The sequence below is a fragment of the Rhinolophus ferrumequinum genome, chromosome 14 (genome assembly GCF_004115265.2).
Source record: "Rhinolophus ferrumequinum isolate MPI-CBG mRhiFer1 chromosome 14, mRhiFer1_v1.p, whole genome shotgun sequence".
Lineage (NCBI taxonomy): Eukaryota > Metazoa > Chordata > Mammalia > Chiroptera > Rhinolophidae > Rhinolophus > Rhinolophus ferrumequinum.
This window is the reverse complement of record NC_046297.1, coordinates 52,572,303-52,599,241: the sequence shown is the minus strand read 5'-3', so window position 1 is coordinate 52,599,241 and position 26,939 is coordinate 52,572,303. Positions and strand designations below refer to the sequence as shown.

The 26,939-nt window shown below is 33.0% G+C and overlaps 1 protein-coding gene across 1 annotated transcript in view; it reads left to right on the top strand.

Annotated features, from left to right (window-relative positions):
* CSMD3 (CUB and Sushi multiple domains 3) overlaps nt 1–26,939 on the top strand; it is a 1,093,095-nt gene that overhangs the window by 521,161 nt on the left and 544,995 nt on the right. Inside the window, exon 11 of the mRNA XM_033126920.1 lies at nt 13,120–13,241. Coding sequence (XP_032982811.1) covers nt 13,120–13,241 — 122 coding nt within the window. The remainder of the gene's footprint in view (nt 1–13,119; nt 13,242–26,939) is intronic.

Genomic DNA, 26,939 nt, shown 5'->3' with positions numbered 1-26,939 from the left:
AAAAGAAACCATCAACAAAATAAAGAGGCATCCAGCCAAATGGGAGAAGATATTTGCAAACAATGCCTCCAATAATATCAAAAATATATAAGGAACTCACACAATTCAACAACAGAAAATCAAACAATCCAATTGAAAAATGGGCAGAGGACTTGAATAGACATTTCTCCAAAGAGAACAAAAGATGGCCAATAGGCATATGAAAAGATGCTCAACATCACTAGTCATCAGAGAAATGCAAATAAAAACCATAATGAGATATCCCTTACATTGATTAGAATGTCTATGATCAATGAAACAAATAATAAGTGTTGGAGAGGCTGTGGAGAAAAAGGAACCCTCATACACTGTTTGTGGGAATGCAGATTGGTGCAGCTGCTCTGGAAGGCAGTGTGGAGATTCCTCAACAAATTAAGACTAGAATTACCATATGACCCAGCAATCCCTCTCCTGGGTATCTACCCAAAAAATCTAAAAACATTTATTCATAAAGATATATGTCCTCCGATTTTCCTTACAACCTTATTTATGGTTGCCAAGGCATGAAAATCAGCAAAGTATCCTTCAATAGATGGCTGGATAAAGAAGATGTGGTATATATACACAATGGAATATTATTCTGCCATAAGAAAAGATGAAATAGTGCCATTTGTAACAACATGGATGGATCTTGAGATTATTATGGTGAGCGTAATAAGTCAGACAGAAAAAGTCAAGAACCATATAACTTTACTGATTTGTGAGATATAAATCTGAAAGCAGCAAAAGAACAAGACAAACAAGTAAAGAAACAAAAACTCATAGACACAGACAATAGTTTAGTGGTTACCAGAGGGTAAGGGATAGGGGGTGGTAAAAGAGGGTAAACGGGGTCAAATATATGGTGGTGGAAACAGAACTGACTTTGGGTGGTGAACATACAATGTGATATATAGATAATGTATTACAGAATTGCACACGTGAAACCTATGTAATTTTACTATCTGTTGTCACCCCAATAAATTTTTATTAAAAAAAATCTGAGAAGGCAACCCCTTAAAAAAAAAGAGCAACAGAAAACAACACTGTTGTCATTAATTGTGGTTATATAGCTAGTTTTGTAAAGCTCTTAAGAGTTTAGGATCTGAAATCAGATAGAGAGGGTTTGAATCTTCTACCTACTAGACAGTATACGATCAGGAGTAGTTTTAGCAAGTAAGAAACAGATCTATTTCAAGTGCTTGACAACTTTGCCAGTGGCAAGTCTTGTATCATTACCTTAAATATTTCAATATATCCCATTCTGTGACTGACATTAGTTCCTCAGAGTAAATATATAAATCATATACATACAGCCCGCTCCAGATGTATTGTGCCCCGTTTATTTTCATGAGGCTCCTTTTGTTCATCTCCCATGACCCTCACTTTGATCCTTGGCATAACAAATCCCCTAGTTGGGTGTCTCATTCAAGACTCCGTTACTTAAAGGTGTCATTCTTTCAATAAACAGTTACTGACTGCCTGAAGAATCAGTCAAGGACCGATCTGTAATATGTGATAATTGTCCTCAAGGGGCTCACATATAGTGAGGGGTAAAAGACAGTAGAAGAGAGTAAGATACGTAATGTGTAATAAATTAGCTTACAAAAATGTTTAAAAAGATGGAAACACAGGGGGATAGGCAGCCTACTCAGGGTGCACTGGGATTGGTGTTATTAGTGGAAGCTTCCCCGAGGAGTGACAGTTGAAATACTAAAGTATAATTAAGAATTAGATAAATGATAGGGGGAGGACCTAGGAAGAAAGGTATATGATTTGGTTTGAGTTAACAAGATTTTTATTTTGTTCTCGAATGTCAAAACACTCAGTTAACCAGGTTTAATCTGATAGCTTCTCACTGTAATGGAAGTTGAAGTTTATGCCTTATTTCCATAATTCCCCTTTCATAATTTTTCTTCACCAAAACTTCTTGGCAAAGTACAGAATGAAAAGAAGCAAATGAGTGAGCAGAAATCAAAGAGACTGGCTAGAACAAAAGATAGCCCACCATGTCAGTATTTCTTAACGGGTGGAACAAAATTTTGTCACTTTTATGACATTGGGCAGTGTCTGGAGACAATTTTTGATTGTCACAACTTTGGGATGTACTAGTGGCCTCTAGTTGGTAGAGGACAGGGATTCTGCTAAACATTCTGCAACGCACAGGATAGCCCCCAGAACAAAAGAGATAATGACCTAGTTCAAAATATCAGTAGTGTGAAGGATATAAAGCCCTGCACTAAGCCGATTTTGAGATTATGCATAAACACAAAATAGTGCCAACATCTATGATTTTTAGCTTCCTGAGAGATACAGAGGAAGGAAACACAGGAGGGTCACTATTTTTTATCACTCACATACGTTGATACTAATAGTGACTATTTGTAAAGCTGAGAGTAATGTTCTGTTATCCTGCAACAATTGTGTTTAGCTCAGAGAGTAAGATGTCTACTCTATTTCAAAAGATCACTTGTGAAGGAGATCCCATGGTGTCTCAAACAGCTCAATGTAGTTTTCCTACTTAGTTACTCCTGGAGCACTGAATTGTTTTCTTGTCCCGGTAAACCACTCTATAGTGTGTTTTATGTTTCTAATTATAGCCTTAGAAAGAAATCTTTTAGAATTTTGTCTAGAAAGATGCTTATTCTGTGATGCAGACAGATGTAACCAAGGGCTCCTGTGGCAAGTTTTCATTTTATCAGCCTCCCCTGTTCAGAGTCTGGCCCAAGATTTGCCAGAAATTCATATTTTCATCTTTATTCTAAGGTTGGTTATATGTAGTGGGAACTGACTTTCCATACTAAGCTTTCTGTTAAACACACACACACACACACACACACACACACACACACACACACGGCAATTGGTGGACAATTGGCAAAATAATAATTTAAAATTACATTGAAAGAGGAGACTAAAGAAACATAGCAAATGCATACAATGTGATATCTTAAATTAGATTAAAAATTAAAAATTTTTGTTTCACCCAACTTGTTTCGGTATAGCAGATAAAGGCTGGGCATTTTTTCCCCATCCAATGTTTACATAATTTTGGACCAATTGATTTATTCTCTTTTGTTCTGATAGTAGCTTTGTGTCAAGACTTCTGTACTTTCCAAATATTTTTTAAAACGTTTCAGAATTTTTCCTTTGATTGATATAATAATGCCATCCTCCCTGCGAATTTCTCAGGAATAGGAACGAGTAGTATAAATACAAGTGATCTTGGCAGACGACATTCTGTAGAATCATCTATTTTGTGTCCTCAAAATAATCTATAATAATCTTTTTAAAATATAATTAGTTTGCACAGAGAAATAGACTCTTCTATATGTTACTGTTTCGTATATCCTAAATTTCATTCACTGAGCTAATTTCCATAAGTAGTCTTAGTCTTTTTTCCTTTTCTTTTCTTTGTTCCCTTTATAAAGATACTAAATGCCCCTTTAGAGGAATATTATACTTGTTAAGCAGGAAAAGTCTCCTAATGAAACCCCATTACTTTGGGAAATGGTTGGTTGTTATGTGGCCTTCATATCACCAAGGATTTGTTAAAACTATTGGCATAAATAAAAAGATTGGAGGGGATACGATGGTAAGCCTACCAAAAAACAAATTGCTTTGATATCCTTTAAGAATTGCTTAGCAACATCACCAAGAGCTAAAATCTGGCCACAAAAATCCCTAACAATTCATGAAAGCATATTTGTAGTATTCAAAGATAATAATATTAACACTTGGTTTGGTTTTTTGGATACATTTGAAAGAGATAATTTTTTTTTATTTCTTTTTAAAATTGCTGTATAATCCAGATATTTTTTACATGCTTTGTCCCTCTTCTACATGACTTAAATTGCCTTGTATTAATGAGCCTCAAATTTTTTTTTGAGGAAGAGTTGTTCATAATCTGACAACTCAGGCTATAGCAAGTCTCCCAAATATATACTCTCAGGGCACCCTGTGCTTTTCCTTCATAGCATTTTTCGTGATTACACATTATCAAATTAAGTTTCCTGAGTTTTCAAATGTAGAACAGGTAGCCTCACTCCCCCATTTTAAATCTTGGTTAAGTATGCAAAGTCTTCTAAGAGATTTCAGTGAATTTCTTGGGCTAGTCAGTGGAAATATAATGGCTAATAGTTAATTCTGACTCCAAATTGCTGCTTTTTATTTTCTATTATGTTATTCTACATAATAGATTATGTCTATTCTACATAAATTCAGTAGCTGAATTTCATCTAAACAAACCGATTTCATCTAAACAAACAAACAAACAAGAACAATTTTTAAATATACAAGAGGTAAATCGCTCGATTTATTTTCTGGAAAATTTGGGAAACGACGCGGACAGTCTATATCAAAGGTAGGCAAACAACCTGCAACTGAATATTGTATACTCTTATCTGTTAAATCCTTTGTCCAACCAGTTTCCCAAGGTTTTTGTTTGTTTGTTCGTTTGTTTGTTTTATTCCTGAGTTCTTCACTACATACCATTTTCCTGCTCACGCCAACTTATTCTTCCTGCTTCCCATTTCTCTTTTCCCCATCTTCCCTCTTGAGTGGCCTTAAGAACACTATGGTATAATTATATATATATAATTTCATTCGATCCTACCACCTAATTTGTCTTCCTTACTGACAAACCTAGATTAAGTTGTATTTCACTTTTATCAAAAAGTATAATGAATCATTAATTCATAGAAATCATTTCTATTACTGATATAATGCCACTTGTGCTTTCCTCCTAATACACAAATAGGTTCATTCAGTGAAACAAAGAGCTAGCAGAGCGAGGAGCATTGTATATAAATATGACCTTCACGACTAGGTTAAATTACTAACAACCAAGAATTAGGGAAAAAAAATACTAATTTGCTTACTTTATTTTTGCCTTGACAAATCTGTACATTGTATTTTCCCTTTTTAATAGAAATTGCATTTGCTGTGTTTTAATCAAATTTATCTGATCCTGTGCAGTCTTCCTTTTGCTGATTTTAATTCTGTCCCTTTCATAGCATCTCCTGTGTTCTCCAGTTCCCTGCTTTGGGTTCATTTCATTATTATTCCACATTTATATGCTTCCTATCAGTGAAGAAATGGATTAGACTTCCATTCTTATGCAGATGTCATTTAGATGTATTTGAAGATTAGTCCTAATTGTTACTCCACTTCTGACGTTTTATCAGCTTCTCATGAAGATATAGAGACTAGGATGTCCAATTAAATATTATTAAACTTAACTACCTATTGATAGTTCCAGATACTGATTTAAATAGCTTTTATCATTCACCTGCATATGTATGTGTGTATGTATGTATTTCATGACCAACAGTGAACAATTTGAATTTTAACTGATTTAGAGAACAGTTTCTGTACTTTTTTGCCTGCAGTTTAATAAGAGTTTTTTGATATGTAGGTAAATAATTTGGTATTTTTTTAGGTATCGTATATACTATATTAAACAATTAAAGTAGAAGAACAAAATGAAATTCTAACATACTAGTGGATTCAAGGTGTTACTTAAATCTACGTTTTTGTATATAGTTGTTACAGAGTGAATTCCAATGTAGGATTTCACATCATAATTTAAATAACTTTGTGTACATCTTTGCAAACTGTTAGGAGTTTCCTCCCCAAAAAGAAAGTGCAAGAGAAAGAGAAAGTGTGGTTGAACATAGGCTTTCAAAACTTATGCCAAATATCATGCAGAAAGACTAAAATTGTGACAACCCAGAAATATGTTTCTTATTCAAAGGGGTTCTATTGTCTGTGTGAAAACTCCACAGTTCCTATTTATGTCTGTTAAGGCAGCAGACACTCTATTTCTGGTGGTATTCTTCTCACTTGTCCTATTTTCCTTTGTGTACTTTGATAATAGATTTCTACCAAATTTCATCTGTTTTTTTACAGCAAATCATTTCTCATCTGAGTTGAAAATTCCAAAGCCCTTCACATTTTATGAACATTTATTTTCCTCACTAGGTTACAACTTTCTTCATTAAAAATATTTCACTTTAATTTATAAAGTATTTTTTACAATTTTGGAAATAATTTTTGTTCTGTTTGAGCTAATAGAGCCTTTGCCCCTCCTATAACTTCTATCTTAGAAATTATTTAATTTTCTAAGCCTTTTATTTTCTCTAAGTCAATTTTTTATCAGTGCATTGAATTATATTCAAAGCATATATATCATCCGACATGGGATGGACTTTTTATTCTTAGCATGTCCCTAAGACATTTCAATTCAAAAAGCTCTAATAATAACGATACCATGTTTATTTCAAAAGATAATGTCTCATGGAATGTTGCCATGGAAATGGAAACTGGGTTATTGTGTACAAGTTTACCGCAATTTAATTAGAATGAGTTTGTTTCTGCAATAATGAGGCTTTTGTAGAATAATGTTTCTACAAAAGCCACAGGAGAAAGACCCCCAAATTACTAGGGTGGGAGGGGGAAGGGAACAAAACATGCAAAGAAAACAATTCTTTTTCTAAGTCACTTTCTACAAATAGCCATTCCTGATGTGTTATCTACTTCCATAAACTTTCCTGATCTATTACACCCATAGCACCTTGTAAATCCAACTATATCTACTAGTTTAGTATTTTTCTTTCCTTCTAGACTTAAGGTCCATGTGGACAGGGACATTGACTGTCTTCTCGTCTCTTCCAGTGTCCGGCATAGTGTTTCAAACAGTATATTCACACAATGGAATTTCTGTAGAATATGCAAATTTACAGGGTGAAAGTGGTGCAGCATTCAACTTTCACAAATGAATTGAAACTGTATTATCTAATATTAAATAGGTAGCATTTATCAGAAAAATTACATTAAAAAATACAAACATTCGTTTTTTTCCCAGTGAACAATTTGATTTAATATTTCACTGTTCAAAAGTTCTTTACCATGAGATCCTATTTGTTTCTACACCTGGGACATTTTTATCAATAAATAAGAAAAAAATATATTAATTTTACTTTGTGGCATTAATCATATATTACTATGCTATCAGTTTATACCTTATTATTTTATATCAGCTTATAACATAATATATGCTATAAAATATTAATATCAGTTTATATAGACAGAAAGTTTTAGGTGCTAGATTCTTATTGAAGTTTACAAAACTTTAATAAATAATCATTGGATATTTTTCATTTACAACAGATAATGTTACATCAATAGCTTGAAATACAAAATAAATTCATATTTTTAAAATTATAGTTCAGTCACTAGTCACCTTATTAGAATATTTAATTTTCCAGAGTACAAGTTACATTTTCTAGAAGCAATAAAAACTCTAAGTTAAAATTAATATCACCTGCTTTGTCCACCACATCTTGTATAAAAGAAAAAATATAGTTTATTCTATGGCCAATATCAAGTTACTCTCTGAGATAATCTAACACTCTTAGTCGTTATTCTCATCCCTAGCTAATGAGCAGAAAAGTAACTGTGCATATTGAAAGATAGAAATAATAGGGAAAAGAGACAATAAACAATGGTATGTATGTGTATATATATATACATGTATGCATATATGTGTATACATGTGTATATACTTATGTATAAAGATGGATATCTGCATATGTGTATGTATGTATATGAAATGATACTTAAAAATCTAAACTTTTGATGGACTAATCAGAATAGACCATCTAATGAGGAATATTTGAGCAGAAATCTATACAAAATAAGAAAAAAACAGCGACGGGCTAAGGTCTTAAAGTAGGAACATTCTCATTGTGTTTAAGGAATTGCAAGTCAGTAAATGAAGCTTTAGGGAATTTTCAATTCCTGGTAAAATGTTGGAACAGAATCACAAAAGTTCCTCATATTATAAAAAAATAATATGACGATTCTGGAAAGAGAAAGTGAAAGAGATATTTCAGGGCACAAAAGACCCAAGGATCACTACAGATAGGCTCTAGTTGGTGTATTTTGTGCAAAAAGGATATTTAACCTGTGAATCGTATCCTTCTAACTGAACCAAAAAAATAAAATTTCAGCTTGCCTTACTTGTGTAGTTGAAATATTATATCTAGCACAAATCTAAATGCCTGAAGGTTATAGTTGAACCAAAACATATTTCATTGTACTTAACCTTATTCTTAGGTGTTTTTCAAAGCATAGTTAACTATATGTGCTCAGCCTGAGGAAAAAGTAGGAATACATTGATAGAGAGGCTGGGGATGAATTTTCTTGACTTTTGCTACTACCCTAATATTTCCTTGAAAGTGCGTAATTCCTTTAACAGTATTTCACCATGTCTCCATGTACAAGATGTGAATGTTTAAATTAAAAAAAAAAATACAGTAAAAGACACATTGCCATTAAAACCCCTCAAAATACCCCCGCTCACATCAAACACACTTATCCCGTCATTCTTGCCACTTTTTGAAGCAGTTCTGGAAGTCCTCTTTCATGCGTGTCTTTTTAGTTGCGCTATTGTAGCTGTCTCGATGTCCTGAATCAATTCAAAACGTTTACCTTTCATGGTCATTTTGACTCTGGGCAAGAGCCAAAAGTCGGACAGATGCCAGATCCGATGAATAAGGTGGATGAGGACACATCCTAATGCTTTTATTGGACAGAAATTGCTGTACCAAAAGTAATGTGTGACACAGGCATAGAGCGTTTCCGTATATTAAAAGTGATTAAGCAATATGGCATTTACAGAGGAATAAGCAAAGATCAGTGAAACAATACCAAAATAAAAAAAATTAAAAAAATAAGCTCAGATCCACGTATAGGTTTATTTTATAGATAATAGATAGAAATATAGAATTATGAGTGGATATTATGAATGGATATTAGATGAGATAGATTAGTGGATGGTATTATAATTTATGTTATAAATAAATTATGTTATTTATAACATAACATAATGCAATTCAAGTTGTATAATTTTAAATTGGTGGGGACTAAAATAGAGTTTACTATAAATGCTGTTGGAAAAATAGCTATTGCCCTATTGGAAAATATGATTATTTATCCAACTTTACAGCCGACAAAAACAATTTCCAGATAAATAAAAAAAAAATAAATACAATATAAAATTATAAAAATTAGATATTAGGTGGTATTTTCAATTAGGTGGTTTGAAAAAACTTTTTCTAAACAAGACATAAAACACAGGTACCTAAAAAAAAAACAAAAAAAAAAAAACACAGGTACCTAAAGTTAAATACTAACAGATTACCTATATATATTTTTAAAAACTTTGTAGACACAAATTGATTTAAAGCAAAGTTCATTTTTTTATATAAAGACTGTAGGAAAATACTTGCAACACATTAAAAAGGGTCTATTGATTATATACAGGAAGCTTCTATAAATCAATGAGGAAAGGACAATTTAAACTAGAAAGAGTACATGAACAGAAAAATCAAAGCAAAAGAAATGAGATAACAATACAAAAAACAAAAATGAAAAACAAAACTTCTGTTAAACCATACTAAAAATGTAGAGAATTAGTAATTAAAACTTTATTGACATGTTTAAAAGAATTACAAACTACAAATAGCTGATACTATTATTGTGAGAGTTTGGAGACTGTTGTCTTTCTTAAACCATTTCTGAAAATATATTGAACAGTCTGTTAAAGATTAATTTATGTATATTTATCAAATTTTAAAACGCTTATGTACCATAGCTAACAAATCCTTATAAGAATTCATCCTTCAATAATAGCACAAGTATAAAGCCCAAATTACAGCACAAGTATAAAGATACAGACACAAAGATCTTCATTCGTGGGTTGTTTTATAATTCAAAATATAAAAACAAAGTTTCACTAGTATGTGCTATCTATGTAACAAGCAACCACAAAATCTCAGTGACTTAACAACAGTAAGTAATTTTTTCATTCGATTATGTTATAGGCTTGTTTCTGTGAGTCAACTGCTGCAACTCTGCTCAAATAACAGTTTGTCTCATCCCCCAACCCAAATAAAGGAAACCTTCTAATTATCATCTGCTATTCTCATAGTGGAAGGCTGTCGAAAATTTGAAATATTTCTATCAGCTACTGTTTGAACTGTTAAAATCTATTAAATAAATTTGCATATGCTGACCTAGCCTGTATGATACTTAGGGAAATGAAAGAAAATCACTTTCAAAAAGGACAACTCCCCAGCCTGAAACATTTATAAGGATTCTTTATCAGCATGTGGAGAGCAGTTATTTTATAGTCCATGTAAGAGTTGTGCCAAAGAACATGGATATTAGTTCCTTTGGTAAACAGTCTTGCACCATGAAAGCCACTTTACTAGGGATTAACAAAGATGATAAAGGAGATCTTGCCCACAAAATATTGTAAGTATGTATTCATTTTAGAAAACAAAGTGTTCCAGAGAACTACAAAGTAGTTAAGTGCCTCTCAAGCAGTATTTCCTATCAGAAAGCTGTTTCTACTAACTTCAAACCAATCATGTGATTGCTGTAAATTTTGCATTGCTGTAAAGTTCTTAAAATATGGATAACTACATTTTCTATCCGATCACTAGCACCTGAACACCTTTATAGATGTGGTATTCAAATAATGTGCTGTGAGTACTATAATCCATTACAAAACCTTGAATGGAAGAAGTAGGAACGCTTCCTGTAGAAAGCAGTAGCCCATCAGCATGACTTGGTTTAATGAATAAAATTGCTGCAGGCAAATGTAAGAAGGAATAACAGTTTAGACGTGGAGAATATCATAGAAAAAGTAGAAAATTACAAAGGTTACGGTACATTTAAGGAAGAGCAAGGTTCTTCTCTGGCACAAGTTGAGTGCATGACTGTATAAAATGGCAGGAAATTGTACTGGGAAAGCAATCTAGGTTCTCCAGGAATAATTTTATATGCTCTGTTAGGCAGTTTATAATTTATCCTATAGGAAATCGATATCAAGATTTTATGCAATTAAGTAAAGGAATCAAATCTGTATTTTAGAAAGAGAAATATAGTAGCGCTAAGGAGAATAGAATAGAGATAGAAAATGGAATTTAGGAAGAAGTTAAATCGCTATTTCTAGTCCAGGAAAAATATGATGATGCAACACTGGGTCTTAGGAAGAAAAGAAAAGAAGGAAAGCAGAATGTTTCAAAGGAGGAATCCATAGGTCTTTAGGAGTGCTAATGTATGTATGGTAGGAAGGTGGAGGTATTAGATGAGAAAGCTTTAATTAAAAATGTCTTTAAAACATTTCATGGCATGTCCAGCAAACAGAGAGAAAATTACTCTAGACGTCAAGAGAGATGGAAAAATTGTTGATGTAGATTTGAAATCTGTCAACACAGAAATGACCATTGTAGTCATGGAAGTGAATTAGATTAGCTATTCAAACAGATCATTGAACAAAGATAAAATAGGTTATTAAATCAGTTTATAATTGTGCTGCTTAAGAGTCAGATGGAAAAAATAGAACCAGTACACAGGGTATGGAACACAACTATTTTAAACAAATAGGCCAAGAATCAAGTGAGTTCAGGACTGTGTAAGGGAAGGCAGAGACCTTCAAAGCTTATAAACATGTCCCATTACTGCTGAGAGATCAAATATGGGGACAAAATGAAGAGATACTGTTAGATGTGGCAATTAGGCAGTCATTGTTAGTATTGAGAAAGCAGTTACAACACTGAAATGACAGAAGTCTGACTGAAATACTTTCAGAGACAAATGGAGAGAAGAAAATGGAGTAGTGAGCATAGGAGACTTACAGGAAGTTGTAAGGTAATGATCTCATTTATATGTGGAATCTAAAAAGAAAAACTCAGAAACAGAGAGCAGAATAGAAGTTGCCAGAGGCGGGGCTGAAGGTGGTAGGAGAAATGGGAAGATGTTGGTTAAAAAGGACAGTTTTCCAGGTATAAATGAATAATTTATGGTAATCTAATGTATAGCATAGTAACAATAGTTAATGGTACTATATTAACATATTAATAGGAAAGTAGATCTTTATATTCTACACACACACACATAAACACAGAGTAATTATGTGAGATGATGGAGGTATTAACTAACTTTACTCTTAATTATTTTGCAGTGTAAGTGTATCAAATCATCATGTCGTTACACCTTAAACTTACATAGTATTATATGTTCATTATATATCCATAAAGATGGGGGTGGGGAAGCCAGTTGTGAAAGATTTAGAAATTTTGTGAGGCCTTGATAAGCCTTTGGTAGCTTAAAATCAGACAAGGTGGGACTATTTATACTATGGAAATTCAAAGAAGAGAAAAAAAGAAAGAGTAAATGGGAGAGAAGAAAATGAAGTGCTGAGCATAGGATACTAACAAGAAGTGAAGCGTTAGTTAGAAAAAGAAAGATTGGTAATTAATGTTGAAGGAAGAAAAATACCACTTATCATTTTCTATTATTACAAAGTAATATAGTTTTACTTTTTTGATGGAAAAATCAGACACAAACAAGATAAAATTAAAAGTAACCATTAAATCACCACAAGATATAAACTTCAAGTTAAAGAAAAAGAAGTTAAGACATAGATGCAGTATGGTCACAAACCGTTTTGTTGAGTAGAAGAAAGAAGGGTTAGAAAACTGTGGAAATACAACGTTTAACTTTTGTGGGAATTTATTTAAATCATTTCAGTGTAGTTCTGTGCAGTCTGAGTAGTTTAATTCACAGTTATAAGAACAGAAAGAGTAGTTTTAATATTGATGTCTCAATTTATGCTATAAAATGTCCTAGGGTACTTAATAAATATAAATGAAAACACTGGCATTTAAGTTGTTTAATCAATTCAAGGCTTTGCTTCTTTCTCTTTCTAGATTTTTATTAACCCAATATTGGATAAATATATCTCTGTCTTATTAAACTCACCTACTTACATCCAGAGGACATTTTATCATGCCTCTCACTTTTATTCATCGCTAGTATTCAATTCTTGTTGAAACCATTGAGCTTGTGAACTTCAATGTGTAAAAAACACTCTCATTGTGATTATGTGAAATTATAAAGCCCTAATATATATTTCAGTGTGGTTAGAATTTTGCAATTTTGAATTTAAAGTCTATTTGCAAGATATTTTATTGTTGTGATGTTGCACATGGTATATGCTCATCTTTTAAAATGCAATTTCTCTTTTAGTGAAGACATGTGGCTCTAATCTTCAAGGACCAAGCGGAACCTTTACATCTCCCAACTTTCCATTCCAGTATGATAGCAATGCACAGTGCGTCTGGGTCATCACAGCAGTGAATACAAATAAGGTAAGAAAATCCCCTGTCGTAGAAAAGTATAGTCATAGAGACGAAGGCAAAGAGATCATGAGGAAAGTGCAGTAAAGAAAATTCATACCTAAATATGATTTCTGCAATATTTTCAACTTATCCCTTATATAAATCACAAACTTATGTGAGAAATTTGGAAACATAAACGTAAAGTAATACAGTTATACTCCCAGTTACTAACATATCAATGACAACATGTTAAACTTATGTATGAATGTTTTCTGAGATATGTTTTTAAAAATTTTAAGTATATATTTCTTTTTTAAAAAAGAAACCATGAATAATGGCTTTTCACTTCGTATCTTTTTTGCTTGAAGTATTATTCAGGGATATCTTGTTTTTATACAAAGCAGACTTACAGTGTTTCTTTAATACCATATGTCACACAGCTATCTTTTTTTATTATAAGTAGTTGATTTTAATGTGCTCTGCACTAATAGAATATTCATATTATAATATTGTAAAAGGTCCTTTTGTCTTTCCATTTGACTAAAAATGAGCAATATATCTAAACATATATGTGCCAGAATACTTAAAACAAAATTATAATGCCAAATGAGTGTAAGAACAGCTAAAAAATTAGCTAATTTTCCTCTCCTACTCTCTTTATCTTGCTTTCTCCTTGTTATAATTTAGAGACGAATTAAATAGTAAGAATCAAAATTCCTCTCAGACTGTATGATATCTTTTCTGTGTTAGGTTAAGGAAAGTTTCGTCATAGAGCCTTTAAAACTGGGTCAGATTGTATTCAAACAATGATTCAGAATTTACTAACTGATAACTTTGATCAAGTTGTTTAAACTCTCTGAAATTCCGTTTCTTTATCTAAAAAATATGAATAATAAGACCATGTGTTCTGAGAAACAAATGAAATAATGCATAAAGTACTTTTGAGTTAGTACCTCTTAACACACATTAACTCATTTGATTAGTATGCAAGCTCTGACAATTAAGATCGCGAACTCATCCTAGAAAAAGTGCTACATACCTCAGTGCTGAATATCATTACGGTCACCTTTGAAGTCCTCCCCTTGGGCAGGCGCTGACTAGACTCCAGTGCCTACTCCACCCCTTAAAGCAATTTTGGAACTCTTTTTCTGGAATGGCCATCAGAGCTATTGTCATATTACCCTTGATGTCTTGAATGTCAATAAAATGTCTTCCTTTCAATATTTTCTTTATCTTCGAATAAAGAAAGAAATCATTGGGGGCCAGATCAAGTGAGTAGGGAGGGTGTTCCAATACACTTATTTATTTACTGGCTAAAAACTCCCTCACAGACAGTGCCGTGTGAGCTGGTGCATTGTCATGATGCAAGAGCCATGACTTAGCGAAAAGTTCAGGTCACCTAACTTTTTCACGCAGCCTTTTTTTAGCACTTCCAAATAGTAAATTTGGTTAATTGTTTGTCCAGTTGGTAACAATTCATAATGAATAATCCCTCTGATATAAAAAATGTTAGCAACAGCGTTGCAACAACTTCATGAACTTCATTGTAAGACCTTGTATACTACCTCCCAGAGTGTTTTAGGTTTCAGTTAATAAAACCTAATTCTAAGAGCAGCAGTGTTTTAAAAGTCAGCTCAGTCAGTAGTCAATTACACTTGCCTCAGAGGAGAGCCCTGATTTATGAATGGGAAGAACTAGCTCAGAAGCTAACTCGGCCCCAAACTATCTATATAAACTTAGGAAAATCACCTAATTTAACCCCTCAACTGCATAAAGGAGATCATTATAACTGCCCAACCTGTGTCATCAGGTCAGTTCAACAAATATTTATTTATCGAATACCTTCTCTGTGCAAATTATTGTTTGTGGAGAAAATTTTCAAAAAATCATGAAGTACTTGAAAAATAAACTCAAATTTATTGAACACTTAGCAACATGTCAGGTAAAATTCGCAACACTTTTTATGAGTTGTTTAATCCTCATAAAGACACCCTCTTTGAGGTACCTTTATTTCTGCATTTAATGGCGGCTGAGTAACTTGGCTAAGATCACATAACTAGTAGTAAAGGTCAGAGCTGTGTACTTTGTAAGATAAGTTATTTACCAAGGATATGTCACACACTAAGAGATGTGTCTTATACTAAGATAAGCATGAAGTAAATTTATTATAAAGTACTGAGCAAATACGTCACATTAATCTTGCATTGAGATAGAAATCTTCTCGTGTCATTGTAATTACGTATAATTGTCATCAAAATCCAGTAATTGTGTCCTGTTCTATAAGATGTCTTCTTTGTTAAATTTAATTCATTCTCATTACTGAGTTACCTAAAGTTTCACAAAGGTCTTCATATTTCTCCTTGTTCATCTTACCTAATCTGCTACGTTTTTATCTCCTCTTTTTCTCCATAAAAAATCCAATTTATTTTTAAGGAAGACACAATTACTTTCACTTCTTTGCTATTTTTATCAAATAGCTGGCTGAGGACATTAATTTTTGATCTGTTGGTTTACCTCTGTTTTAAGATAATGTATAGAAATTGGTTTTCAAGAATTTTTAGCCATGCCCCACTGTTAGAATTATAGTGCATATTGTGGCCTGGAGTGTGCGTTCTCTCTCTCTCTCTCACACACACTGCCCAAAATAATATTTTCCCTTACTATAAAATTGTACTTCTCTATTTTTTATTCTAATATATTGTGATTATTTTAAAAATATTGGTCATGCCTCACTAAATTGATTTTGTGACATACTCACAGGTTATAATACATAGTGAAAAGTAATGTCTAAAGATCTAATTTCCATAGGTTACTATGTCAGAAACTTTTTTTTATTAAAATTATTGAATTGACATTGGTTAATAAAATTATATAGGTTTCAAGTATACAATTCTATAATACATCAGCTATATATTGCATATAGTATAAACCATAATTAACCAAGATTCTTAATTCCTCAATATTTATAATTTTCTTCAAAAATTATCGCTCATATTTTTCTTTATGTTTTATAACTTTAAAAGTAATGGTGTTCTAAATATCTAAAACAAATATATGGTTGGTGGAAAGAAGACTCTGAAAAAATTAGATGAAGCTGGATGGAATTTGATTCAAATCTGGGCTGTCCCTCTTACTGGTCACACAATTTAACGCATGTGTGATCCTTGAGTCCTCTGAACCACTTTTTTTTTTCCAATCTTTTAGAAATAATAATACCATATCATAAAGTTGTTTATACTGATTAGATAAGAAAATATGAAATGTCTGATTCAAAGTAGGATCACTTGAAAAGATATCTGTTATAATTGTCAAATGTTGCCATCCCATCAAGAAGTATATTTTTCCTCAATTTTTAGATTTAACTTATGTATAATGCAAAAAAAATAAAAGTCACTGCATACTCTTTCATTATGTGTTTGAATAATTTAAAGGTAACTGTCTTATACTAAAATATCAAACATTAATTACAGTCATTTTTACTGATCAGTCTGGAAACATCGCCATTAAGCTTGCTAAAAACAAAATATAATGACTGAGCATTACAATATTAAAGTAATATATATATACATATACATATATACATAAATATAATACATATTTTGTATAAAATATATACATATTTTGATGACATATATGTGTGTGTGTATATATATGTGTGTGTATATATATATATATATATATATTTTTAAGGTTACTTTATACCCCTTCCACAACATTCTGTAGGGAATATGTCCTTTAATTGTAACATTTCAGTGATGAATACAGTTGACTTCTTGGTAAAGGCAAGTTAAAATATTAGAGGTGAAATTTTGAATAACCTGGTCATTGAATTAATTTTTCTTCTTGCATTACATTATGCGTTTAACATTATTTCCATGTGTGAAGTAAATAATTTTCTGTCTTGAATTTTTCTTAATTTTTATGAAGATAATCTTCCTCAATTTAGGTCCAGTGTTTTAATCTGATGTATGTAGCACTGGGGTGCAAAAACAATCCCTGGTGTACTTGGGGGCCTGGAAACTATTTTAAGATATTCCACTTTCCAACACTGTCCTACGTGACAACTAACCTATATCTGTTTGTTCTCCTTTTTCACAATGTCATAGAATGTCATATATTACTTTTTCAACTAAATATTAATATTTACAGTACTTGAGTATGAAAAAATATCTGGAGATCTAGAGTGAGAAATTGCAGATGTATAGCTCCTGAGCGAAATCCTTTAGAATGAAGTGAAAGATAGATTCACCAAAGATGTTTGAACGAGAAATTAACCTATTTTATCCAAACAACAAACTTATAGAAAGACCCATCTCTTTATTTATGTAAGTATGAATGTATGTATGTACGAATGCACCTATCTGTCATCTCTCTCTCTCTCTCTCTCTCTCTCTCTCTCTCTCTCTCTCATCTATCTATCTATCTATCTATCTATCTATCTATCTATCTATCTATCTATCATCCATGATCTATCTGTCATCCATCCATATACCTATTTTTTATCTATCTATCAGCATCTCTCTCTCTCCTAGAACTAGAATTTCCTCTACCTGGAAGTATAGTATAGGCTAGTTTAAATTGAAACACAAAGCCTAAATTTTTAAAGAGAAAAAAAAATCCTGATATGTCCGATTGATTTTCTAGGTGTTTCCATTTATAATATATAGCGGACACTAGACATTAATTGAATTAATGATGCAAGATTTTAAGAAAGCTATATTTAAGGTATTTGTAAAATTACAGTATAACAAAAATTGTGTCTTTTGCATCTACTCATACTTAGATTTTTTTTTTAAAGATGTCTATTTAAAATTGTAGGAGAAAGTAGTTTTCAAAATTCTTTGAAATTTTGCACAGTGTTTGAAGACTGTCTAGATGAGCACTGTCCAACAGAAATGGTACAAGAGACACATATATAATTGTAAATTTTGTAGTAGTTATATTTTTTAAAAGACAAAATTAATGTTATATTTTATTTCACTTCAATATTATAATTTCAACATGTCATTAGCATACACTTATTAATGCAATTATTTACTATAATTTTTTATTCTAAATCTTTGAAATCCAGAGTATGTTTGACATTTAAAGGACCACTCATTTCAGATGAGCCACATGTCAAGCACTCTATAGCCACAAGTTGCTAGTGGCTACCATATTGTACAGGGAAAATACTGAACATTTCCATTAGCATACAGAGTTTGACTGCCCTCCTTTTGAGAATATGAGAGGTGATAGTGCTTGCTCTTGAAAAAAATTAAATGTCCATTGCAAGGGAATTGCCTCTGGTGAAGTTTTTACAGGGGCTTCAAGGCAAGGGATGAGGAGATGCTCGCATTTGCAAAGATGACTCTGATGACTTAGGGTTTTAAGATTCTCAGCTTTATTCTGAAGCATCTGAATTTCTGTACTTTGGATTTCTGGATCCCATTCCTTCTCAGTTAATGCCCTAACGTTCACATGAGAAATGGTGAGTCTGTAAGTTCAGCTCACATTATGAAGATGCAACTTGCACGGTGAAATTGTGGGTATTATGTTCAGCCTTATCTGCCCAGTGCTACAGGATCGCCATAGAAGATCTCTTATTCTCTGACCATGACTTAAACTGTAATTTAATTTTTTTTCTGACTTCACTGCAGTCGTCAATAGTTCTCTCCCTCCATAATCCTTGTAGTTGTGAGTATAAGCATCAAGTGCAGAAACTACTTGCCCCACCTCCTCAAACCTTGCCTTCAATATGTGTTTCATCCAATCACAAGTAATAAATTAAATAATTGTTAATTCCGTCTTCTACAGACTAGGAACTCTGCTACGTCAAGGCCAATAAATGTGGAAAGCACTCCCCCAAAATACCATATTTGAGAGTCTTATTTCTTAGGCTCTTCTTGATACCAAGGAATATATCAACTAAGATCTACTGAAGACAATATCATCTACATTAGTTATTTAAAACACATGAACTTTAATTTGGAGAATTTTGATACAGCTGTTGTAATTGGAAATAACAAAAATTAATGCAGAGGTAATAACTGTACTGACAGACACCATCTTTAGAGCTAGAGGGAAAAAAGAGAAAAGATGGTGTTACCGAATCTAAGAGTTTGTAATAAGGGCTTTGTAGAGCTAGAGCTCAAATTTCAAAAAAGGAGATAGCCCATGATTGGTGCCTAGACCACTGAGGAAAGAATGTGAATCAGCTGGTTTAGAATGTGAATCAGCTGGACCCTAAAGCTGGAAAAATAACTCGACAAGTGTAATTTGCAGTGTCCCAAACCTAGCATCAAAGAACAGAGTGTAGAAGGGTTGGCTCAGTGTTAGGAAATAGTGTATAAATAATTCGCACAGAACTGGTGTCAAGTCATATGGGAAGGCTGCAGGTGGAGCTAGGTTAGGAGGGAAAACAAAGGATCGGTACGGAACATGTTACATTTGAGATGTCATCTATTAGACTGGATATAAAGTTGGGAATAAAGTCTAGAGACCAAAAGATTGGGATGGAGATATAAATTTGCTGACATCATATAGATGTTATTTGAAGCCACAAGACTGAATAAGACCCTAAAATAATTCTTAGCAGAAAAGTCAAAACTGGAATAAATGGTTTTTGAACAACTGGTAAAGTTGAATGAGTATGGTACACAACTAAAAATATGTTTGTATATTTTTATGTGCATTTTTTATGTTACACTTTTATGTAATTGAAGACCATCTATTCCCAGCCCAAGATCTAACTGTGCACAGAAGAATCACAGATTGAATACCTCAAGTGTATTTGCATTACTTTTTTTTAAATATAAATACACATCACTGGTATTGAAAATCACGAGGTATATTTGTAATGTTAATGTACTAATTTTAACATCAGCTATTTGTTTTTTTCTTAATGAATTGAAAATAAACAAACAACTTTGTGTGGTGTAGATCCCCATCAAAAGTTTTTCCTTCATATTTAAAAAAAAAAAAAGTGTTCTTCATATTCAGGGTTGGAAACCACTGATTAAAATAGAGTGATCAGCATCATTCAAGCATATTAGCCTTTAAAAAATGAAAAGAAAAATTGCATGAAAAAAACATAGCGAAACCCGTCTTGTATTTTCTGAAGACCTTCTTACCACCTCATTGAATTTACCTTACGTCAATTAAGCATAAATCCTGACTTTTGCAGGACATTCAAATAGTCTTAAACTGATATTTTGGGACTCATCCTGAGGTCACCCTTAGTGTTGAATTCTTAATGCACCTGTAATGATAATCCAGTTTTGGTTTTCTACTTGACACTCAATACCTACCTATAATTTTGGTCCTGATAATTGGAAACCTATCTTTTATGTCTGTTTTATTACTTGCAATTTGCTAGGCTGGGATTATTCCTTATTAGTCTCGTCTTGTTACAAGTCTGGAGTCCTGTTGCGGGTCCACAGCCTCCTGTCTGGAGCTCTGCAAGCCACCAAAATAGTATCTTTGAACAAGTTAGCTAATTGTCTGCTCCTGATACCTTCATCATTCTGTTTTAACCCATAAACCAACTTTTTCCACATAATTGTCTTCTCTTTTCATTGTTATCTACTTACTGCCATGTATCTAATAGATGTACTATGACATTTTACAGCTGGTTTAGTCGTCTGAGACTTTCTTCTTTCTACTGGGGGGTGATTTTTGGTTTGTTTTTTAATTGAACAAATATTTTTAACTACTAAATACTGGGTGGAGTTCTTGATAGCCAAGATTGAAAGTTAAATAAAACATGACACAATTCTTTCTCTCAAGGGGTTTTCATTATAGTCAGGGGTCACAACAATAAAAGAAAAATAAGTAATATCATGTTTCCCCGAAAGTAAGACCTAGCTGGACAATCAGCTCTAATGCGTCTTTTGGAGCAAAAATTAATATAAAACCCAGTTTTGTATCATATTATATTACATTATATATTGTGTTATATTATGTTATATTATATTATATTATATTATATTATATTATATTATATTATATTATATTATTTTATACCTGGTCTTATAGTAAAATAAGATTGGGTCTCTTATATTAATTTTTGCTCCAAAAAACGCATTAGAGCTGATGGTCCGGCTAGGTCTTATTTTTGGGAAACATGGTATATCAGGTGGTACAACTGCTATGGAGAATAATTTATCAGAGCAAGAGTCATGAGAAGTATGATGTACGGTTTGCTCTATTATGCAGAAGACTTACTGTAGAAGACTACAGTAAGGAATGAATGAAAAACAAAAGTAGAACTTGGCATGTAGTAGATTTGGACCCATTTTGTGTGTTTGCTTAGACAGTATCTGTTCCTCTTTATAAATCTGAGGAACTACTCTCTCATTCTGAATGGTCTTAGGAGGGGGCTTCAAAGTACTTTGTCCTAACCTCTTTACTTTCATCTACCAAGACGGTATCATACAGGGATATGCTGGAGCTTTTACCAGCTCCGTGAGAGCTGAGTGTTAAATTATCAGGAATATGGCAAGCTGGTTGTTCAGCATAGCAAATATTAAATTGTAAGTTGTCCAAACATAAAATTTACTAAATTTTATTAAACAGCTCGACAATTAATCTATTTATGAACATCATTTTATAAATATTTTGCTACACATTACTATTAGCTAGGATCTTGAGGTTACTTACATCTATTCTGTTCATCCATATGCTGGATCTCCTATATAATGATATGCTGGGTGCATGTTACCCAACGCTGTATTCAGTCACACTGGCAGCTTGAGATTATACATGATGGGAAAATGTGTACTATAGAAGTTAGAAGTTAGCCAACAATACAAATAAGAGTTTTATTTATTTATTTTTGTTAATTTTATAGATGCTGAAAGTGATGGAGAAAATGTTCATAATGAAGATTAAATTTTAAAGTGTGTTGTGTCTCTAGCTATTGCATTGTAGATGACACACAAAAAAGTTGAGGAAATGCTCTCCCTGTACTCTCAAACTATTATCCAATTTGGTAATAAAGTCATTCATATCCTTAACAAGCACATGATGTTCCGACATATACATTTATCTTTACAGTTGTAGTTTACTAGGTAACATAAATGAAAGTATCAACCAACATTCGTCTGAGAACTACACAATTCCTCAGTTGCAACCATTAGTTGGCTACAGATGTAAACGTCTGGCAAAAATCAATGAAGGCCTTCTATGAAAATCAATTGGCTGTGGTATTTATAAGCAAGATTATTATGTATTTGTTATTATCTTTAAATTAGGAGTTACATATCACATCAATAAATTTTTATCAGTTTATTTTTTTCAAAGAGCCAGTCTATTTATTTCTGGATATTAGAAAAAAATGACACACACTGAAAAAATATTTCAGTTGATTTATCAGAGAGACCTTCAGATTAGTATTTAATAGCAATAGTTAATCTATATTGAATGTTTACTATTTACTAGGCATTATTCTAAACTCTTGTATGTAATACATAATTTGAGCTTTACCCCAATCTTATTTTGTAGGTGTAATTATTATCTCCATTTTTCAAATAAAGAAACAGATTCAGGTAGGTGAAATAATTTGCCCAACACTACAATGTAACTTTCAGAGCCAGGATTCTTAACTAGGTACTCTGATTCTTACATTTTTCACTGATTTTTTTTTTTTTTCAACTACCTCGATCCCCAAGTCTCACTGAGCTTCTGTTCTTTTTTCAACCTAGGATTTTAGCTTTTCCTTACTTCTATGAACTACCCCGTATCTTTATCTTTATATATACACATACTTTTTTACTTAAGTTAGCCAAAATAGTTGTCCATCACTCTTCACCAAGGGATCCTGAGTCAGGGAGCTAGTGGTACAGTCGTTTCTATTGTCTTCTGATCTAGTATAAAGAGTCTATTGCAATCTTTAGCTTTTCAGTTTGCTCTCTGATACATTGCACCATATTCTGCAATTTGATAATATGTACATTTCCTCTATCTTTACCTGTATTTGGGTAGGAGAAATCATGGTAATGTTGGCTACCTTTAATTTCTTGGGTTTCTAATGGCCTTCAGAGAAGTGGATCTTCAAATGTACACATATAATTAATGGGTCAAATATATTTTTGTTTTAATTAAATAGTTCTTCAGTGTAATGAGCAGAACTAAGAGGAAAATATTGTGGAATAGAATTCTTTATGAATTTTTGACCAGTCCTTTTTCTCACTTTAAATGGAATGCCTTTTTATCCACATTGAATAATTGTTAGTAGAATAATGCTGATGTCTCCAGGATGTCAGCAAATCTCGCAATTGAGTAAATAAAATCCATTGGGAGGTTAGACATGTAAGATTAAATTAACAGCATAGAAGAATATAATTCAGAAAGAATAAAGACAGGCACCTGAGGTCAACTTTAGTTTAGATTATAACTCTCACTAGTTTAGCGGAGATCTTAAGTGTCAGAAGTTACAAAATTGGTCATCAAAAGAGGAAGAATAGACTATAGTTAAAAAAAAAAAAAAAGTTTGGTAACAATAGCCAAAAGCACAAAAAAGTACAATACTTCTATACTCCCAAGACTATGAATGTTTAATGTGTTTCTAAATTTGTCTCCGATTTGCACCTTACAGTTCAGAGAATATTGTTTACTATGACCTAGGTATATCAGTGAAGAGAACCAAGGGATTGGCACAATTCTAAGTGTATACATTTAGGACCCGAATTGGACATTCCTGACCTGTGTATAAATAATTTCCTTATCATTCTATGTCGAATAATGAATGGGCAGAGTTTTGATCTAAGAGTCAAAAGCCCTGATCTCTTCTTCAGGTTATTTTGCCTCTCTGAATCTCAAATTTTTTCATTGTTAAAGCAGAAATAATTATCCCTGCCTGCCATGTCATAAGAGATTTGGAGGATCACACAAGTTTGTAAGCTGAATACTTTGTACATTGGGAATTATCTTCCAAATTTAAACTATTATATATGCTTATTATTTATACCGTCCCTTATCCCAAAGATGATTTTAGGTGGATGATATTGTCAAATATACCATAGTACATATGTTGAGATACTTTGAATAATGAAGGATGTTTAAGCAATAAAAAAATAGTACCTAGATAGTAGTGGGTGCCCAGTTAACATTTGCTGCATAAATTAAAGAACTAACAGATAAGAACAAGCAAAAAATATGGAATATGTGAGAAATCATTAGGCATTTTGATCCAACGTAGTATAAAGTTAGTGCACAATGGATAGCAAATATTCTGTTGCCATTTATACTGCTTTATAAATAAATATTAACTATATTTGCAGTATATTATTAAATAATATTTATACCTGCGTATTATTTTCTCTAGAGCTATGACAAAGCAGAGTTACTGGCTTTTTCATACAGTTCTGATAAAATTGTACTGTAACGTTTCATATTATCCTAGCAAGGATTTGGTTTCTGTTGAAGTGACATGATAGATGGGAGTTTCTCTCCTTACCTATTTCTTGGACACCTGTCTCAAACCTAAATGCAGGTAAATAAGTACATCCTTTGCTAGTAGGGGATGATGTCCCTTTCTAGAGGTCATTTCATTCTTTGCTTATTTTTTAGATAAGTAGTGAAGGTCCATTTTATGATGTAAAATAATTGAGTTTTGAAGTATTTCATTCATATATTCACTACAACATTTAAGCCCACGGTTTGTGTTTAGCCCCCTAAAATACCTCTTCAGTGCTCCTTTCCACAAACTCTTCAGGCATCAACACGCCCTTGCCTTCCTCCATAACACTGTCATCAGGTGGCTTTCCATATTGTCACTGTTCCTTCACTGCCACTAGCCTTTTGCCACTTCATTTAGCATGACACTTACAGGCACTAGTTCTATGTGCCAAATAGTTGGAGTTTGGGGAACCTGTGCCAAGCTTCAGTGCCAGGTCTGAGACCTCAGCCAGGCTTGGAGGAGTGTCACTTTTCTGCAGACGGCAGCTGTCTTTTCTGCAAAAGCACACCCAAGACAAGGATTTATATGCAAGGGATTTATTAAGCTGGTGTGTCCAGGAAGCTATTAAGGAAGTGGAGGAAACAGGAGAGGAAAGAAGTAGTTAGGCAAGGATGCCATTTCAGGCCAAATCTATGCCACAGCCTGATCCCATCCAGTGTAAATTACATCTGAGAGTTTCTCCCAACTGAAAGCAAGGAGCTGGGGGTCTCTTCCTTTTACATCCCATAGTTGTGGGCTAAGGAATACCCAGGTCCTTCCAGGCTCATGTATGGGCAAAGTGGCCCTAAGACAGTCTCCAGAAGACTTAGAGGCAAATGACTATGAAAGATAGCAAATAGATCACAGGAAAAAAACAAGAAGCATCCAAAGGGATCTGGATGGGGGATTGACAGTATCTGCTACAGTAGAGTAGGAACTCTACAGTAGAGTAAGCAGCAAACCTGAGTCAACAGTTCAGGGATAAACTGAAATCAAAGCCAGGTTGGGCCTACCAAGACTAACCGAGTAATGATTCAGAAAGAGCTTAGAAGTAAAGTGCAGATCTTGGTATAAAACAATAGGATAGAAATCAGGAGTTTCCCCAAGCCAGGTAAAGTTTCTGTGATTGCCATTCATAGTACACCTCCACTTTGGAAGAAGGGGAACAATCAAAGGTGCTGAACTTCCTTTCTCCTCCTTTTGACTGACTAATGTCTGTACAGCCCTTCTTGACTATTCCTAGCCCCTGACAGTGAGATATCTTGTCAAAATGGTTTATTCAGTTTAAATATTTTACTTAAAATGAATTACTCTATGCAGGTGCAATGAATAGCCATTGAAAAATAAGCAAATATCAATAAAGAAAAAATAAAAATAAATATTTCATAATGTTAAAAGGATTATCTCTGGATAGAGGGAGCTTTTCTCCCCTTTAGTTTTGTGCTAACAAAAACAAAAATCTGTGTTAAGTTTCAAAAATACATGTTATATTTTATAGTACATATAATTTATACAATAATAAATCAATAAAAAGAAAACAATAGACATAGGTACAGTTATTGACATTGTTGACTATTTTCTGCTTTTTGAAACTTTCTTTTCCCTTGGCTAACTCTTTCCCCTGGCTGATTTCCTGAATTTTCCTCTACCTTCTCGGTCTTTTCTCAGTACTCATCTTCTCCTGCCATCTCATTAAAACATGTTCCTCAGAATCCTGAATTCAAACATTTTTATTGTATATTCTTTTCCTCTTCCTTCACATATCTAAACACAAAGTCCAGTCAATTCATTATATCTCATTAATATGCCTCTAAATTGCTTAACTGTCTCATCCAAGTTTCTGCTATTTCTCTGTCGGATTATCAACCAACTTTTCATCTAGTGAATCTTCAACTTGTTTAACTACCTACCCCAAGCCTACTGATAAATCCAGTGTGACATTTTATTCTAAAACGAGATTGCATTTCCTTCCTTGATAAAATATTTAAATAGATTCACGTAGCTTCATGGATGAATCCACCGACAACCTGAACTACTCTTACATTTCTAGGCCCATGTCCCAACATTCAACTACATGCCAGTGCATTACCAGAACCCTCTCGTTTTGGAGACATTCTGCTGCTCCTTCTTTGAGCAATGCACTTCCCCACTCTGTTGGCAGCTCTTTATACCTGCCATCCTGTTTATTTCTGGCCATTCTCCAGGACTCAATTGATGTTTCACTTTTCATGGAAGACTTTCCTGTTCTCCCTCTTTGATTGGCTTAGGGTACTACTCTGCGTACTGGCTCACCAATTGTCCTATTAGGT